The sequence below is a fragment of the Corythoichthys intestinalis genome, chromosome 1, assembly GCF_030265065.1.
Source record: "Corythoichthys intestinalis isolate RoL2023-P3 chromosome 1, ASM3026506v1, whole genome shotgun sequence".
In the NCBI taxonomy this organism is placed as follows: domain Eukaryota; kingdom Metazoa; phylum Chordata; class Actinopteri; order Syngnathiformes; family Syngnathidae; genus Corythoichthys; species Corythoichthys intestinalis.
The window spans coordinates 7798316-7818396 of record NC_080395.1 but is presented as its reverse complement, the minus strand read 5'-3'; the positions used below and the strand labels follow the sequence as shown (position 1 = coordinate 7818396).

The following is a 20081-nucleotide window of genomic DNA, read 5'->3' as shown; positions in this document are numbered from 1 at the left end:
TATGTCCCGGGGCTTAGCTTTTGTCGACATCTGTGGTAAGCAATTCGAATCTGCTGGAGCACCTAACAAGTTAACTACCTGTCTGCTCTTCTCAATTCCACTGACTCGAATTAGGCTCGAGCGTATGACGTGGCACTCGCGAGGTTTCCGCCGCTATCGCCATTGTGGAAGCGAGAAACATAAACAGTGAGGCATTTCAACACAAGTCGCTCTTTAAAAATGGTTGGAAATTATTGTGCGGTAAAGAATTGCAACAACCGATCGAACAGAAAGGAGAATGTACAGCTCGACGGAACACCATTGAGTTTCTTCCGGATCCGTACATGGAGAAAAGGCGAGGGAAAGCTCATATCTGAACTTACCAAACGTCGAAGAACGGCATGGGTGGCCTCGATCAGAAGGAAGGGCATAACGTTTGATTCTCCAGTTTCACACAGAGTTTGCTCTATGCACTTCCACTCCGGTAAGTTCGTTTGTTTATGTAAATTTCGATAACTTTATGCCCTAAGTCGGCCTGTTGTTAGCTATTGCTACAGCTAAACAACTAGCATGCATACATGTGCATTGTCTTCATAAGACATAATTCCTGTCGTTGCTAAATGAAAAAGCTGTAATATTTTGACGTGAGAGAGTGGCAAAGAATTTGTACTAGGCTACATTTTCTGCAACAAAAAATTTGTACATCCATGGTCACAGACTAATGTAAACACATTGCCTACCTTTGTAGAAAGCTGGTGTTGCCGTTTACTATGGTCATAATGTGCAGATCCTGCACCCATCCGCAGCAAAACTGTTCGTAGCTTTGTAGCGATTTGTGGTTTCGGAATTGCTGGTGAGTGTAGTAACATACACCAAACTCTAAATACAGCATGATGTCCATTTCGCGTAGTGGTGGAAGCTTGTCGACATCTGTCAGGCATGAAAATCTCTCACCTTTCGGCGAAATTCGCCGTTTTGAAGTCAAAAAGGGCGACCTACGTGAATTGCGTAGATCCGAGGAGAAATTCTTTTTGGGAGGAGGGGGGGTTGGGAGGTTTTATTTAATTATTATTATTATTATCATCATGTGATTAACTTAGTACGTAAACTGATCGGTTCTTTAAAAAAATGACACGGACAGTCAGCAAATCCTTCTAGATGCTTCGCTGACGAGAACCAATCATCGGCCCAAGCTGCGTGCCGTTATTCCAAACGCGCGCACTCCTTACGTGAAACAAGGAGTGCTCGGCGAGCCTTTGGTTGCATTGCAAAGCTGCGAAAACAAAAAGCAGGCCTTATCCACACCGGGGCAGACCAGAGCGCAGCATACACACTTGCCTGTATGTGCCAGCAGATGTAATTTGGTGAGTAATGGTTTCAATCGTTTTCACATTTTGCGATATAAAAAAGTTAATGCCATTCGTTGCAGCTTGCGTTGAACACTGCCAGAGCTAGCCAAATCTCCCATGAAAAAAAATAGCTCCCGTTAAATTGGCGTCAAGCTTGTGTATTTAGCGGTAATATAAACGAAGAAACACACTGTTGAGTCAAATTAAGCAGCATGCTCTCGGATTGAGGGGTCGCATCGCTTTACTCCCGTCGTCCGCCTTAGACGCGTTATTTTCAGCTGGGACTTGAGCTGACGGCCGAGTGGTGGGAATGACTCTTGCTTCAGAAATACAGGGATCCCTCGTTTTTCGCGGTTAATGGGGACCAGAACCCGCCGCAATAAGTGAAAACCGCGAAGTAGCCCCCCCCCCCCCCCCCCCCATTTTTTTGTTGTGAGTTTTAAACATGTTACTGCCCCATCGAATTATTTTTAAACAAGAATCAAGTAGTAAGAAAATACTTGGCTTTATTAAATGCTTCATACTGAGTCTACTCAAACCCTCTCAGGCTTTGTTAAACGGTGATTGACACATGTGCAAAGTTATCCTTTTTATATATATGTTTTTGTTTCAAGCAACTTATTTGATTGAATAATAAAAACACAAATGTCCTAGCCAAAATGTGGCCCAAACGCAAAACAACATTACTTCAATGGAAAAATTTGTTTCAATCAAGAAAAATAGTTTTCAAATGCTTTTTTTGTCTCAAATTTATTTTTGCAATCAAAAACAATTTTTTTTATTGAAGTGACTTTTTTGGGATTAAAAGTATAACTGTATTTTGATTAAAGCAACTTTGTTTTTGATAGAAGTAACTTTGTTTTTTGATTGAATAATAAAAACAAATCTACTTCCATTGTTATTGAGAGAGAAAGAAATTAAGAAAGCTTTAAAACTAAAAGCCACGGGGGAATGTTTTTTTGTTGTTTTTTAAAAATATATATTTCATTACATAGACATGCCTCGTAGGGAAAGGAGATTGAGGGATAAAAAAAAGGAGTTGGATGAGGCTGCTAAAGGCAGTGGATACCTCATCAGCTGGGTGAATAGCAGACCTGGTAAGAACAGGTTTGCAAGGATAGTCGGGTATTAAATACAATTATAAACACAATTACAATGTTATTTTTCTATAAGATTTTATGTCATTGCTTTATTAATCATTAGGTGCTAGAGTTGTTTGGATAATAATGAAATAATAGTTTTGAGAAAACTGCTGTTGGTGGCTCAGTGACCATCTGATGTGGTTTGTTCTCAGATGAACAAGTTGAGGAAGGACGTTTTGATGCAGAGGTTGAAGGAAGAAAAGAGGCAGACTGACTGAGTCACAGCCAAAAAGTATGGATGACAGTTTTGATTTCTATTCACTGTTGCCCCCTCCCAATTAAAGTATGTCACAGTCGCAGCCAATTATTATCTAAAGCTGGTTAAAATTGAAGTTGTTTTTTTAAGGTGTATTAAATACTTGTTCATGTGGCCCTTTTGATCTACGAGCACCCGCCCCTCCACCGGTCTCTGCACGGCCCTGCGAAACACAGTGTGGGTCGACAGAGCTCAATATTTTGTTGGGGTATACAGTGTACTGGAACATATTTCCTCCACACCATTCTCACCTTTTTAACTCCTGACCCATTTTCATGCCTAATCTTTATTCCATTTGTGTTCGGCTTGCTCGTGAGGTTCAACATTGTTCACATCCTTATAATTGCTCGCATATCTGTCCTTCGCCGTGGTAACAAGTTTGTCTCTGTATGGAACGGGCAAGTTTTCCCTTCATTTTTCCATCTCTGGCACTCGTAGTTGAATTGTATTTGCCGGTGAGTTTAAATGTCCCGTGATGCAGACGTGCTTCCGCAATGGCTGCGTTGTCGCAAATCTCGCACGATCCCGTGCTGCTGTGACGTAAATGCTCGAGCCTAATACTGCTAAAAAAAATTCACATTCTTTGACATACAAGTTCTTTTTAAAGTAACGGAAGTAGTTACTTTCCTTGGTAACTAGTTACTTTTACTATAAGTAATGTAACTAATTACTTTTTTAAAGTAACGTGCCCAACACTGTTCACCACACAGCGCACTTAGATTGTGACCGCACGCATGATGTAATTTGGACAAGCACCACTCGCAGTCGTGGTTGCCTCAACTTCCCATGCATTTCAGCAGAACCGCTAGTAGTCACCGTCATTACCCGATTGTCACGGGCGTGTCATAACAACGCGAGAGCTAACAAAACTACTGTAACGCACCCTCCGTAGCGTTTTCTTCACAGCCCAAAACGAAACTAGTAGTGGCAACGAAGCAACATGCTAAACCAATGGACAGTTTGAGCACCACGCCAGCGACCTGCAGCGATTGATTTTCAACGCACCCAAGTCGGACTTTGAAGTGATGAAGGCAGCCAGATCTGTTCGGTTGGGACAGAGGCTAGAGCTCATGTGAAGTGTGAAGCGGTACAGCGATCGTGAGTTTATAACCCTGAAAAATAACCCACGACAATGGTGGAAAGGGCGGCATATTGTTTCCACGAAACGCAGTCTACTTAAACATGAGCATCTGGATCAATTGATCTTCCTCAAGAAACATCTGCCCTTCAATAAAGATGTGGATAGTGATGAATAAAAAATGTGGAAGCACAGGCATAAGTGAACGACTTTGCTGTGTATAAGGTTAAAGTAATGATTATAGACCTGTCTGTCTAAAACGCCATGTTTTTATTCCCCCAATTATACCAGTGGTAAAGCATAATTTATTATTTATGATAACACTAGCATGTTTAATTCTTTTTTTCCAGAGCTGCTTCATACAGTTAATATTTTTTTGCTTGTAAGATGTTTACGTTGAAAGTTTGCACTTCAATTACTAACCTATTGTGTTGAAAACACCAGGAAAAAGTAAATTACTGCGCTTTATTGTTGTCTGTCACTGAAGTTTTATTATCAATCACATCCAACAAAATGACCGTCATATAGTGTTGAGGTAATTATCGAGGTTTGATTGATTAAATATTTGCTTGGTTGGTTGATTGAATATTTGCTTGTGCTCATATATACCATAAATAATACATATTGCCATATTTTTCTTACTTATATAACCAGTAAATGATTATTGCTTGCTATACCAGGTTGTAGTGTAATGCTTAAGTGTTACAAAGAGAAAAAAGAGGGTCTGGATGACAACTGTTTTGCTTCATGGCCGCATCATTGCGTAATTTTTTTCCTTTAGATCAATTTTGGTGACTCACGAGTCACATTTTGCTCTCCTTGGCCAAGAAAACTGAGTGTCTTCTCTCCTTATTTTTGGGTAATTTTGCAATGTCTACCTAAGGATCTATTTTTGAACTTGACATATAGTAAGCTTTATTTTTTTTCATAAAACATAACATTGGTATGAATTTTTGTTGTTTAATTTTGCTATTAGAAATGTGGTCTTTTTTTATATGTTTAAAATACTGTACGAACACGCACGACGAATGTTTACTATCGTATCGTTTTCACTCTGTATCGAACCGTATCGTTCTTAAACTGTATCGAATCGCTCGGCCTTAAAAATATATTGTTTTTTAATCGAATCATAACCTGTGTATCCAGATACCGACCCGGCTGCAGAAAGAAATTACAGGGGGGGCATTACATTTTTTTGGGGGGGGGCACACTTCTTCAACGTAAATTTAACCTAAACAGTGGCGTTTTTACCCGTTACATTTTCTGATAATGATGTCAGTCAGTGAAACTGCAGGGGTTGGCAGCGCTATCCCTTTATGTTGACTTTTGGCCGAGTCTTTGTCATGGCTTGAGTTTGTCTTTAGTTTCTTGAAAAAAAACTCTTGAAAAAAACTCGGAAGTCCATTCCAATTTGAATTAGCAACGGAGGAGCCGCTCAATCGCCATTTCTGTAACCGAAGCAATCCCTATCCATTCACAGTACCCAACCGCTGGCTACCCCCTATCTGTGATTGGCTAAAAATTGGCTTCATTCGCTGCTCAGATTGGTTGAATTGAATGACGACAGCTCAAGATAGGATGAATAGAGCAGTGTATTTCAACCTTTTCTGAGTCACGGGACATTTTGACATTGCAAAAAATCTCGCGGCACACCACACCAAAAGGTTCCAAAATTACTTTCTGTACAGTATATCTAATTATAAAAATACTTTCTCAGTATTTATACTTTCTCAGTGTGAAACTTGAGCCTGTTAAGATGAACACAAAGCCAAAAAACTGGCAGGAATCTTCAACAGCTCTCAGTCTCTCTCTGTTTTTATTTTTAATTTTTTTTAGCAGTTAGGCTTGAATAACTCGAATTATCAGACGGGGACTTGAGCAATGTATTAAAGCACATCAGGGCTGGTCATCTTGCTTACAATGGCTTTGCATGCAGGTAGTATTAACGTCTCTGCCACAGTTTGGGACTTTTTGGATTTAGCAACAAAGTAACTGGCTTTCAGGGCTTTCTTATTTACCTTTGTACTAGTTATTCTCAAAAAAGGGTTTCTCTGTGTTTTCACGAAGGCGAACAAAATAGTCTATCGACTTGTTCTGAAGCGACAGGCGTTCATTTGGAGATGACGTTTAAGCTTGTATGGCGCCATGGCGCTAGATAGCTGCTCGTATCGCATTCAAGAACTACTCGGATTTCTAGCCATCACCCACCTTGCTGTCCTCGATAATGTGTTGAAATAAAACACAGAGGGAGGATTGACGGTCGTCACATATGGATAAAATGGGAAGGACACTTTTGTGTATATCGACACTTGACGAGTCAAATGATGAACAGTAGATGTGCTGGGGTCCACATTGTTGCGGAGAGCAAAATGGCTGATTGCTAGAAATCCGAGCAGTTCTTGAACGCAACACCTGCTATGCCTCGCTCATCTGCACACAGTCGAGAACTTTTTGCCTACTCCTTCCTTGCCCGACAATGTTTAAAAAAAAAAAAAAAAAAAAGCGACATTGGATAATTTCTCGCGGCACACCTGACGATATCTCATGGAGGCGGCACAATCAGTTGAAAAACACTGGAATAGAGGGTTCGTCCTCCTCGTGTGTGTGTTTTTGTGGAAGATTTTTAAAAAATTACACAATACAGTCTAATCGAGCTTGGGCGGGCACAGCAGTCTCTCAGGGCGGGCCCGGCCCCCTACTGCCCGCCCTTGCCGCCGGGTCTGTATAATAGACCCTACTCACGTGACGTCACAGCCACGCCCCCGCGCCATGTTGTCCGTATACTTGTTATGGTAATGCATTAGCGCTTCGTAAATTCCTCCTATTATGGCGTGTTTTTCTGCTCGTTAACATTAATAATCAAAATGGTGAAGTCGTTTGTGGCGGTCGGTTGCAAAAACAGAGAAGATAAGACGGAGAGACTTGAAGTTTTACCGTATTCCGAGAGACCCGAAGAGGAGACCGAGATTGACTGCTGCAATTCGACGAGAAAACTGGGCTCCAAACGACTACCACAGATTATGTAGTAGTCATTTTATATCTGGTAAGATGCATTTAAGATATATTTAGAGGGTTTTGGGCTGACAACCACAATTAAGATCATTGCTAGGCTAATCACCGACAACATACACTCAGACGTTGTGAATGAACTACCTGAAAATATATAATTATAAGGGGATAATCAGACAGTTGTCATACAATTAATTAACAATTTCACTATTGAGGTCAAAAGCAAAAAAATAAATTCAACTAGGGACAATCTGGAGTAGTGCTATCGCACTTCATATTTATTACATATTATATATGTATGTTGTGAGAGTGCTATCGCTAAACCATATAAACATTAAAAGCCCTAGCTCCATTGAAAAATGACATGAAATACATTAGACTTGACAGTGGATGTTAGCAAGAACAAAAGATTTTGAATTGAAAATTTCGTAACTCACCTTCCGAGCACAAGATTCCTGCCGAATTTTCGTGTACGAGGAACTGTTTCACCCAACCAGCAACGTAGCATTTATAAGCCTCCAAGCTCTTAAAGTTTTTCAAACTTTCGTGAGAATAGGCTGATTTTGTGTGGACAAGATAGTTGTAAATATCAGGATAGCAGATGGCAGGCGAAGCCAGCGGGTCGAAAAACATCGATTTAGGCATCAAATACGGATCTGGCGAATGGATAAACTGAAACTTTTCCACGTAACGCCTTTTATGCAACGCATCCAATGAGTTTACAGCGTCAGATAACACCGGGGCTTCCATGAATTGCTCGATAACTTGCTCGACTAATTGAAAACAATGAGAATAGGTCTAAAAAATAGGTACAATATGGCGGCTGGAAACAGCGACACGCCCATTTTGTGACGTAGGTGAGTAGGGTCTATAGATACATATCGAATCGGCTTCATGCCAGAGATTCCCAACCCTAATTTCCATCAATAGTTAATACTCCAGCAATGACGGCCACCGCTAGAGGGCGACGTCCAAAAATCTCTACTCGGATTTGTCAAGACTTTCCGTGAACTACTGCTCCGGAAGAACTCTCTCTTGACCTAATCCCTAAGCGGGACTGGCCGTTCTTCCGTGTTCTCTTCTCCTCACCAAACGAGCTCCTTCAAAGTATTCTCATCAGGTAAGTACCGAAGTAAGAGTATAATGGACTAAAACGTCCAGCTTAGTGGAAGTCGTTTGGCTTTATGTTGAAGCTTTCCAGGCTTGCATAACTTCGTTTTGCTTAGCTTAGCTCGTTAGCCAAGACGCTTTAACGCATTTCGATTGCTTTAGCAGAATGCCACTTTTAAAAATTTGTTCTAAGGGGGGTCGCTTGGTTAACATTAGAGTGATTACGTTTAATTGCATGAGACGCTTTTCGACTTGTTTTAAAGGCCAACACAAAAACATCAAGCTAAAGAGTAGAGCCGTAGAAGACGAGGAGAGGAAATCCAGACCACGACGAGCAACTGAAAAACAAAATGAGGGTAAGATCACGACATTACTGACCTGCTTTACCATTATTTGTACCCCACTCCATGCCAACCTATTCTGGTCTTGTCCAAGATGTGACGGAAAATTCGGCGCCTAAAATGGCTAAAATTGCATTTTTGGTATTTGGTAAAAAGACCAAAAGTTTACCACTGAATAGTAGGGATGGGCGATATAAGTGATTAATGATTCATTCTTTTAAAGAGGAGTACAAGAGCAGAAACTGCTGTTCTAGTCTTGTCTGTGTTTTCCGCCATATATATACATATATAAATAAAATTATAAAATTATAATTATAATAATAAAATAAAAATTATAATAAAATATAATAATAACACTATTAATTAAATAGATAATAACCAAATAACGCTCTTTACTTTCTTCACAGAAAAAAGCCAGGAAATAAATAACACTATTGGGTAGAGGTGTGCAAAATTTCCGATTCTTAGATTATTCGCGATTCGGCCGTGGAAGATTCGAGAACGATTCACAAACATCCAAATTCAGATTATTGAAATATGCAAAGTAAAGCGGAAGTACAACACACTCAACGCGCCGCGCGGTCTTTGGGACAATGAGGAAGGGAGCGAGAGTAGCTAAACATCATGCTTCTCATTACCCGGTCTCTCGGGTAATGCCAATGCTCAACTCACGGCTCTAGCTCAACTCATGCTACGAGATAAAAAAAACCAAACAACATACCTGACTGCTGCCGAAAAGCTGCTATGAAGTACATCGACATAATATTACGGTAGATATCATCTATATAGGACTAGATGCTATATAGATACGGTAGCGTTAGCAGCACAGCTACAAAAAGCTAGATGCGGGCGTAGTAAACGGCCGCCATCTTAAAGCAGTACACTTCCCTGCAAGGCTGTTGTAGCGAACCTTCCAACCAAACCTAATTAACTTTTTATCAAAAATACTCCTAAATCGGTAAAATATTGATTTGAATCTATCTTTAAAATAGTTTTAAAACTTTCACATGTCGAAAGTAGACAAAAGGGAAATTATGGAATGACGGGAGCAATTTTAACAACTTTAACAGTTGATTCACAACATTAAAATAATTGAATGTAGTTTAAAGCTGCTGATATAGAATGGGGACTAGTTTTTTATTTACTGTTATTTTTGTATATTTTTTTTACTGCTATATGTTAACTTGATACTGAAATAGTAGTTTGGTTTAGCCTGAGAGTATTTTGGAACTAATGTACAAAACATTTAAAACAAAAAAAAAAGGAGGGGGGTGCATCAATAATCGTTTTATAATCGAATCGGAGCCTCTGAATCGTAATCGAATCGTTAGATGCCCAAAGATTCCCAGCTCTACTATTGGGGGGGGGGATCAAAATGCTCTCTGGTATTGTTCAGGGGGCCGGACCAAATGTGGAGGCGGGCCGTAGTTAGGGGACCCCTGTGTTAGATGACAAATAATGGATCCAAACAAAGAAAAATTGAAACAACAAAAACATTTAAAAGGGTAAATATATGAAAAAGAAAATCTCGACCACTCCTTGACGTCTGCGATTTCTGCATCGCGACCCTTGTTATATTACCATGTTTCACCCACAAAATCCCCCCAAAATCCGGCTGTGGCCATTAACAGCTGTGTCTTAACACTCGGTGAGACATGCTACATGGAGTTTTTGGATCGAAACGAGGTAAGTACGCAATAATATCTCGTTAAAGTCATGGCGTCTGTAATTCTGCTCTCGCGTGCTCTCGCCTCCAGATTGGGTTTTGCTGTTTAATTTTTTTTTTTTAAATGCCCTCCTGTTTGAAAAATTTTCCCCAGAAAATTGAGATTTTAAGCTTTCCAATGATGTATCACACATGCATATCTAACAATTTTGAAAGTTAGCCAAATTGGGGGTTTCAGAGTGGAACTTCAAGTCACCTGAGTGTTTTTGCCATATATAGTATGTAGACGTACAGTATGTAATGTTGATAAAGTAAAAAATAAGTGAGGCACAATAAGATACTGTTTATGTGACTTCAAAAAAAAAAAGACTGGTGACAAATGGTGGAGGACACTCCGGCGTCGTAATGTCAAAGTCATGCAAGTCTTGAATGTCCTAACCTGGTGACTACCCGTATACACCTGCCAAAACAGCCTGATAGCACAGATATAAGTACGCCTGCCCCTCTGCTATTGGACGCATTGTTGACGTCATCGCGGCCGCGCTCTGTAAATAGAGCAAGGTTCCATTTTGGGCCTAGCCTCTTGGCGTAAATTAATTCAAACTTACCGTTCCACCCAAGACAACCGTTCACTTTCGCCGAGATGTCCTGTTAAAAATATACAATAAATGGGTTGCAGCTGAACCCTTCACACTAGGCTGCCGCTGGTTTGAAACACCCTTTACAATCTGGTGGGCTAAAAATTAGATTTTGGCTGCAAGTCTGAACAAGGCCTTTAACTCATTCACTCCCAGCCATTTTCACCGGAGCAAGGCCCTTCGCTCCCGGCCGTTTTACTGGATTTTGACTGATTTTGCAATTCCCACAGAAAATTCTTTTCTATTGCTATATAAACATGGAACCCAGCAAAAGAAAGATTAGACTCTCTTCTTGCAGCAGAAAAAAACAAGTTCATATCTTTTTCCATTCTTTAGAAATCAGCATTAGAAAATAACTCATTTTGAGAAATGTTCCAATTTCTGATGAAAAAAAGAGAAATTGAGCTTTTTGTGAAAGTCTACATTTCAAACATAACTTTAACACAGCTATTTTTTGCTTTAGTTACATCCCAAACATCTGAATAATGTTTTCCTTTTATTACAAAATAACATAAACAACAAGACAAAAAGAGGTTTTGATCGCAACGTAATAATTTATTTACACATAACTAAACTATTGAAATGTTGAACTATTTGCGCACATAACAACGGGAAAGGCTCTCGGCTGCTCCCGGTTGAATGAGGTGGCTCCCAGTAATCTGATGAGTCCGGATCAAGATCGGTCACACTTTTTTCATCATCTTCATCGTTGGTTTCAACCTCGGGCTCAGGAGTAACGCAACTTGAGCTCTGTAGAAGGCATGTGGAACCTGACGCTGTTGTGGCCGTCACCGTCTGTCTCATCAAGATAGATTTGTTTGAATCCTTCTTTGACGATGGTTTCGTTTTCTTTTCAAAGCACACCTCCAGTGTCATTTGCCTTTTTTCTCTCCGATCATTCTCCACTTATTTCTCAAATTCTCACGCGTCTTCACAAGATCCTGACTATTTCTCTTCACTTCTTTCCTGGCCCAAGATGAGTTCTGACAAAATGTGCTACTGCTCTCCAGTGGCCACTGGCCAGTTTTATTGCTTTTAAAATGAGTTTTGAGCATTGTGCATTGCAGTTTAGGTGCAACAGAACCTAGAGATGCCTCTTGTCAAAAATGTAAAATACGTATACCGTAATTTTCGCACTATATGGCGCACCTGGCTATAAGCCGCCACCCACCAAATTTGGCATGAAAACTGCATTCGTTCATTGATAAGCCGCACCGGACCTTAAGCCGCAGCTGTCCTCACTGTATTATAGGATATTTATATCAAAAGATATTAATTGGTAACATAAGCGGCTTGGACAATGAAAGAATGATACTATTTGACAGCGGCATCACATGACTGTCATAAGACCTAATAAACCAACATGAAGCTTAGAACCAATTGGCTGCTAAGCTTTATTGCTTCAAGAAGCTTCATTTGGCTATCACTGCTCCCTTGTGAGAGACAGTCAACCTCTGCTGCCACCTGCTGTCATCACTGTTGTCGTCCAACATGCCTCCTAGCATGCATTGCAGCGCTGCAGATGTAAATAACAATTAAAATTTATGTTCTCTGGTAATTATTTCTTCAGTTACTGTTCCGCTTGTTTCATCAATTTTTAGTTATGGTATTTGGTAACACTTTATTTGACAGTGGCGCCATAAGACTATCATTAGACAATCATAATTACATTACATAATTAAATACAACACATCAATATTTTTATTTAAAGCATTTCATAAATTATTACCCCTCAATTTACAATGTCTTTTTACAGTGCAATAGCAATCTCATAATTTGAGAAGATTTGCTAACTTTTCACAACCAAAATTTCGTACTACTCTTAAAGGATTCTGCGTGTCTGTATGTGGGGTAAAACTCTGGAGCAGTTTGGGATTACATTATAAGCAGTGTCAAAGTATCCAGAAATTCAAATTGCTGTATAAACATCAGGTCTGGTCAAGATATACAGAAAGAGGTCTTTAAATGTCTTGGGCGTATGTAGAAATATTACATGTTTTATGTATAATATTTAGTACATATGTAATAGTTACTCATATTTATTATTAGTGATGTGTGTGTATGTATATATGTATATATATTATATATATATCTATATATAATCTATATATTGGTGTTATTATGATTACTGCTCTTATTATTATTAGGGCTGTCAAAAGTATCGCGTTAACGCGCGGTAATAATTTTTTAAAATTAATCACGTTAAAATATTTGACGAATTAACGCACATGTCCCGCTCAGAAAGTATTCTGCCTTTTGGTAAGTTTTACAGCAAGGCTTTTTGTGCTGTCCAACAGCGAACTCTTGTGGTCGCTTTGCGACATGGTTTATTGTTTTCTTGCCAGTTCATTATGGCTGCACGACGTCTCGGGCCTATAATGTTGTGCTTATATGATCCTTGGACAAGATTTGTCCGCAAGTATGGTTGTTGTAAAGAATGTACATATTATGTTAGTAAGCGAAATGTTCTATTTTTTTGTATGAAACGCTTTTTGTTTATGTTTAGTGAACCTGTATAGCGTGCTAAGCTAACGTTGTTGCTAATGCAATGCTTGTGTACTTTTGTTTTGTAGTTTTTAGACGACAGTCTAAAGAGGACAATGGTTTGAGGCCATTTTATTAATAAATCAGATGAAAAAGGAAGAAGTCTAATTATTACGGCGTCGTTCACTAGCTGTCTAGCTTTGGAAAAAGTAGACGCTTCGGAGTGAGGACAGCATAGACAGATTTAAATGACAGTAGAGTGAAATGCCCACTACAGTCCTTATCTACCGTATGTTTTATCTTTCCATTCCAACAATTTATTTTACAGAATATATATATGATTTACAGAAAAATATGGCATATTTTATAGATGGTTTGAATTGCGATTAATTGCGATTAATTACGATTAATTAATTTTTAAGCTGTAATTAACTCGATTAAAAATTTTAATCGTTTGACAGCCCTAATTATTATTATTATCGATGTAATCATTATGATTAGTACAGCTGTTGTAGGGAAGTGACTGCATTCCTATGGAATTTTTGGAGTGAAATGGGGGTGGGACTCAAAAAGCTCGGCTTCTTCCCACTCCTTTTCGAGCTACACGTGTATGTATTATTATTATTTTTGTTACATTCATCATTACTGTTTAATTTTTATTTTATTTATTTTTTTATTTTTTTTCTCCATACTTGTTGTTTTTGGATGTTATTGCTCAAAATAAAAATCAATCAATCAATCAATAATTATGACATAACACTATCATGAGCATTAATGAATGCTTATAACAGAAGTCATTTAGTGTTATCTGGCAAATCATCTCACTTTTGAATGGATGTTAAAGATCTAAGCTGGAAATAATTAGTGACATAATTTGCCGAATGACACCTACTGACATAAGCATTCAGTAATGCCCACGGTAGTGTCATGTCATATTTATGACGGTCTTATGACAAGTCTTATGACAAATGAAGGGTTACCTATTAACCCAAATAAATCCACAAATAAGCCGCACTGGACTATAAGCCACAGGATTCAAAATGACGGAAAAAAGTAACGGCTTATAGTCTGAAAATTACGGTAAATATATTTTTGGGACACAAACAATTAAAAATAGAAGATATATATATGTTTTGGGGAGCAAATGAGTTAATGTCGGTAAAAAAATACACAACATGAAAATCACGGCGGGAGACTGAGCAAAGCTCGGCTTTAGCAAATGGCGTGATATTTTTCAATTTCCATTGTCCTGCAGATGTCACTATGAAAGCGCTTCACCCACAGAAGCACGATCCCCTCGTCGTTAAACAGGAGGAGTCGGAGATGGCGTACATCAAAAAGGAGGACGACCCAGAGACCTCCAGTATTAAAGATAAACAGGATGATGAAATTCCAAAGTTTCCAGTGACTGTCGGTGTGAAGAGTGAAGAAGACGAAGCTTCAAGCGAAGAGAGCGAAGAAGAGGAATCTTCGAGCGACGGCTCATTTCAACACCTGCCAACAAAAGGAGAGGGACGATCGCAACCTGACGGTTTGTTCTCAGACAGTGACGACGTAACATCATACTCGTCTGATTCCAACACTGATGATGAAGATAATGACTTTGAGCAAAATGCTTCAACATCCTTAAGCAAGTCCTCATTGAAAAGAGAGACAAATGCAGTTTGGAAACCTTTTACCTGCTCGCTTTGTGATAAAACATATTCTCGGAAACATCACTTAAAAACACACATGCGTACACATACCGGAGAGAAGCCTTTCGCCTGCTCATTTTGCGGTAAACAATTCGCTGAGAAGGGAGGTTTAAACAAACACATAATGGCACACACTGGAGAAAAGCCTTTTCCCTGCTCAGTTTGCCATAAAAGATTCTCTCGGAAAGAAAAGCTAAACCGTCACATTAAAACACACACTGGAGAGAAAGATTTTGCCTGCTCACTTTGCGCTAAAACATATTCGCGGAAACATCACTTAAACAGACACATGCTTACACACACCGGGGAAAAACCTTTTGTCTGCACATCTTGTGGTAAACAATTCGCCCAGAAGTTAGAATTAGTAAGTCACACAAAGACACACACTGGGGAAAAGGCTTACGCTTGCACACTTTGCGATAAAAGGTTTTCTTGGAAGCAAGCGTTAACAACACACACGCGTACACACACCGGGGAAAAGCCTTATCTCTGCACATTTTGTGGTAAAAGATTCAGCCAGAAGATACACTTAAATCGTCACTCAAGTTTACACACTGGGGAAAAGCCTCATCTCTGCACATTTTGTGGTAAACAATTCTCTGAGAAGGGAGGTTTAAAGAAACACATAATGACACACACTGGAGAAAAGCCATTTTCCTGCTCAGTTTGCCATAGGAGATTCTCTCAAAAAGTACTATTAAGACATCACACAAGAACACACACTGGAGAAAAGCCTTTTGTCTGCAGAGCTTGTGGTAAACGATTCATTGATAGGGGAAGTCTAAACAGACACACAAGAACACACACTCGAGAGAAGTCGTTTGCTTGCCCTATGTGCGATAAAAGATTTGGTCGTAAGCAACAGTTAACAACGCACACGTGTACACAAACCGGGGAAAAACCTTTTCCCTGATCATTTTGTGCTAACAGATACAGCCGGAAGGAAAATTTAAACAATCACGCAAAAAGACACGTTATTAATTTACGGCTAACTGCTTTTCACAATTTTACTTCTGATTGTCCGCATTTTGAAATTCAGTGATCCCTCGTTTTTTGCGGTTAATGGGGAAGCCCCCCACTCCACCCCCATCGATAGGGTTGAGCATCGATGAGACCAGGTTTTAACACTCCGATGCTCTCGGAACCGTTCAAATTTTTAAATTTCAATTCCATTTTTCGATGTCCTGACCGCCGAGCAGAAAAAAATTGCTGCTGGAAACCACGTAAAGGAAGCCAGAAGAAGCGCGTTTGTGCATTGCAACTTGATTAGAATCATGGACACGTTGCGGCGGAGCTCAAAAGTTTGGCTTAACTTTATATATATATATTTAAGTGATCCACTAACTTAAATACATGTAGGCTCTAATAAACCACAATTGATCTCTTGTACTAAAATATGTTGTTAGAAACACATAAAATGTTAAATCAATGGCAATATTTTATAATGTTTAGTACATATTTTGACCGTTAGTTGACGCCATGGTTTGCGGGCTCGCAGTGATGACGTCAATGGCACCTTTCCAAATGTGTAGCGTGTTCAACAATTGCTTATTGATGCCTAAACTCGCGAAGTAAATTGCCACGATGTGCTGCTTTTGGATGCAATTTCCAGTCAAATGGAAACAAGGGGAGTGAAGTGAGTGGTCAAGGTGGAATTATTATTTTTAGTGAATAAATGTGCATAAGTGGAAGCTTCTCCCCCTTTTTGGTCCCTGTGTGCACGTGTCCTACCCACCACGCGTTGCAACTGGCGCCCGAACATTGTATCCTGGATCCTCAGTCAAGCAAGGTCCCACCGCGTCTGCAATATTGGTTTCGGATCTGTCCATTGGTTTGATTCGTCGGTCCCACCGCGGCTTCCGATCAGTCTATTTTGTGGAATCGACGGCCTGATCGCGGCTGGAACATTGTCATGGGATCGGTCTAATTCCTGGATCTTCGAGTGTGTAAAAAACACGGATTTGGATTTCTTTTGCGATCTTTTTTGTTGACTATTCTTCGTGGGAGTTTTCCCCAAATCATACTAAATAATTAAAGCACTATGGCACGCTACAGTGACGACAGTGACTGACGTGGACCTTACAACAATGTTGGAGTTCGTCAGGGAACACGGGTTTGCGTACTGCTGAGCTCCCCAGTGAAGAGTGGTCAAGGTGGAAATCTTATTTTTTGTGAATAAATGTGCAAAAGTGGAAGCTTTTCCCCTTTTTGGTACTTTTATACACGTATCCAAGCTACCACGCGTTACAATGTACAAGACATGGATTACACAAGGTGTGCTCTTTGGCCTGTACTGTAAGCACACGACAGCTCTGGATGCTAACAATCTACATAATTATATAGGGATGTTTGAAAACACAATATGCTTACCTTGAATATCTGCTAATAAAACCGGAGTTCCCAACACTCTCGCTCCCAACCCGAGTTCCCAATAGCACTCTGTTGCTCTGTTGCCATTGAGACAGCGAGTGCATCACCAGTTTTGCCCAACTTTTGTCTGATCAGGTATTTGCTGCACGCATTTTTCCCTGAAGCTCGTCTTGTGAACGACCGACAGTGCTGTCCTGCACTTCACTTTTCAGATCTGGTTCAAATAGGAAGGGTAGAACACGACACGCTGGAATTTCGGCATCGGGGCCAGTGACGTCACGCACTGCGACGTAACAAGAATGGCGACCTATCACTTAAAATAATTTTACAAACTTTATTAAAACAAAAACATTAAGAAGGATTTCAATATCAAATTATAACTCATACTAACATTTATCATAAGAATTACTTGTCTTAAAAATAGTATTATATATTGAACCGTTTCGGTACTTGGTGTTCGGTTCGGAACGGAGAAATCCTCCAAGTGGACTCAAAATCAGATGTTTTGTGCTTAAATTTAGAGATATAATATCTACTAGTATATTACTAATCCAAAATTTTGAATAAACTTATTTATAAAGCTTGTGTATGATTATAAATTGGTAACATTTTATTGGCCCACCCTGCAAATGTTGAAAAAGTCTTGTTAATAACAATGTCATCACCTGACATCTTGCTTGCTTCCGGTGTTCTGCCAAAATGTACTACACTGGCGAAACTTCCTTCAATAGCTGAATTTGACACCCAAAGTACTACCGTGCACTTTCAACATGTTTTGTTTAGATGCAATCAGGCAGAAAATACAGAAAAAAATCCATAAGTAAATACTTAAATGTAGTGATATCAAATAAGAGCGGTTTAAATTCGCTAGGCATAGACTTCACTATCAGTTGGTGAGAGATGGTAATGCTTCGAGCAGCAAATTACTTGAGTAACTTTTCGAGAAAATTTACTTCAAATAGTAGTTTTATCAGGCCATACTTTTTACTTGTGTAGATTTGTGTAGAAGAAACGCAACTCCGCTACATTAATTTTTTTCTATTCTCGATTTTAGAACTTTTTTTCTTTTTCCGAGCGATGCCAACAGTGGCTCTACCAGTTTCATCAATGAGACGTCAACATGACGAAACATGACTCTTACTATATCAATCAGACTCAAGCTCTCCGTTCTATGATCTCGCCGGCCTGTTCAATCACGTGGTTTCTTTAAAGCAAGTAAAAAATAAAGTATTTGACATGGAGCGCTACCCTCGTACTCGTAACAACATGACTCAAAAGCGCAGATTTTAACCTGTTTTTATTTGGCACTGATTGACTACAGAAAACCAGAGATATGATCCTTTTAATTTTATAATAGGAACTATGAAGGAACTAGTTAATATTCAACTATTCAAACTAGAAACTATTTTCTCCACTAGAGGGCACTCGGGCTCCTTGGATGAATGATGCTTCATTTCCGTAATTTTTTTCTCTTACCAAAATTCAATATTTTTTGTGTGTATTTCTTTGGCTTAATGTTATGTATTGGGTTATTGTACAGTATAACAGTTCATATACATAACTTTGTGCTGAGAAATTAAAAAAAAAAAAAAAAAAGGAATCAAACATCGAATTCAATTACTCACAATGTTACTCATGACTTGGGATCTCTTTTCACCAAATACTTTTTTTTACTTCTACATGAGTAATTGTCATTTTGAAGTAATGCTAGTTTTACCTGAGTAATTTTTTGGCTACTCTACCCACCTATGGCTATGAGTTAAATTTAGTGAGTGGTGACACATGTCATCTTTGAAGACTTTTCACATTGTAATTACGTCACCCATGTGCTGCTGGTTGGTCTCATTTGAAAGTGTGGAAGTTGACGTTTCCTCTCGTTTTTACTTGAAGTCAATCAACCAAGTAAAGCGTGAGATAATGTCATTTAAGTTTTATTGTCCTCTCAAATAAACATTAAAACGCTGCATGGATCATTTGTTTACTAAATGACTTCTTCCACACAACATTATTGTCATGATTTTCTCTTATAAATCTGACGGAATCGGCGTGCATTGTCTGTCTCTGAACCTGAAAGGGAAAAGCAACTAAAGAGAATGTACGGCTGACTTGACCAAGTATTTACAAAATGCGGGTCACTTCACCGCAGTTGCCAACCGGACACCATTTCTCGCGTTGAACTTAACTAATTTGCTCCCAAAAACATAAATATGTTTTATTTTTAATTGTTTGTGTGTCCCAAAGACGTATACGTCTTTTACTTTTTTTTTTTTTAAACAAGAGACATCTCTAGGTTTTGATTCAACTTAGCTCCAAAGCACAAAGTTGAAAATCCATTCTAAAGCAATAAAACTGGCCACTGGAGGGCAGTAGCGCATTTGGTAAGACCAACCCGATTCACCAGAACGAACAGGTGGCCACATGGCCGGGGCGCCAGCGGAAGACTACCGAATGGACGTCCAGGATGCCAGGCGGCGGACGACCGAGCAGAACAACCGGGAGGATGCCCTGGATGCCAGGCGTTGGATGACCGAGCAGAACGGCCGGGACCACCAGTGCAGCGGACGATGCCGTTGAGTCTAGAGATGTCCCGATCTGATATTTGGATCGGATCGGACGCCGATATGGGCAAAAAAATGCGCATCGAATCGGAACACGGGAAAAATTCCGATCCAGACTTCCGATCCAGTTTAAAAAAAAAAAAAAAAAACCCGGTCCGGGTTTTCCTGCGCACCGATTTACATAATCCATTCCAGTTTTTGCTTCGGTTTCCCTAAAATCCGGTCCTCATTATACGGCACACCTTCAACACACCACATTTACATTACCGTCTCCCAATTTACCGAGAGACTTTATCGATAAAAATGTCAGCTGTGTGGGATCATTTCACCTTAAAGGACGACAAAGACGAGGCAGAGAGCAACATAGGCCACAATAAAGTCAAGCGTAGTGGTAAAGCTGTAAGAAG

At 39.5% G+C, this 20081-nt stretch overlaps 1 protein-coding gene across 1 annotated transcript; it reads left to right on the top strand.

The window, feature by feature from the left end:
* The first annotated feature begins 7621 nt into the window (after positions 1-7621).
* Positions 7622-19509, top strand: LOC130915119 (gastrula zinc finger protein XlCGF57.1-like). Its single transcript, XM_057834907.1, has 3 exons — positions 7622-7933; positions 8187-8279; positions 14308-19509. Exon 3 carries the CDS (start codon positions 14316-14318, stop codon positions 15657-15659), a length of 1344 nt encoding a protein of 447 aa, XP_057690890.1. The 5' UTR covers positions 7622-7933; positions 8187-8279; positions 14308-14315; the 3' UTR covers positions 15660-19509.
* The last annotated feature ends 572 nt before the right edge of the window (positions 19510-20081 follow it).

Excerpts from the sequence above, each read along its gene's own strand:
- LOC130915119 (XM_057834907.1), top strand. The coding sequence starts at position 14,316 with ATGAAAGCGCTTCACCCACAGAAGCACGATCCCCTCGTCGTTAAACAG.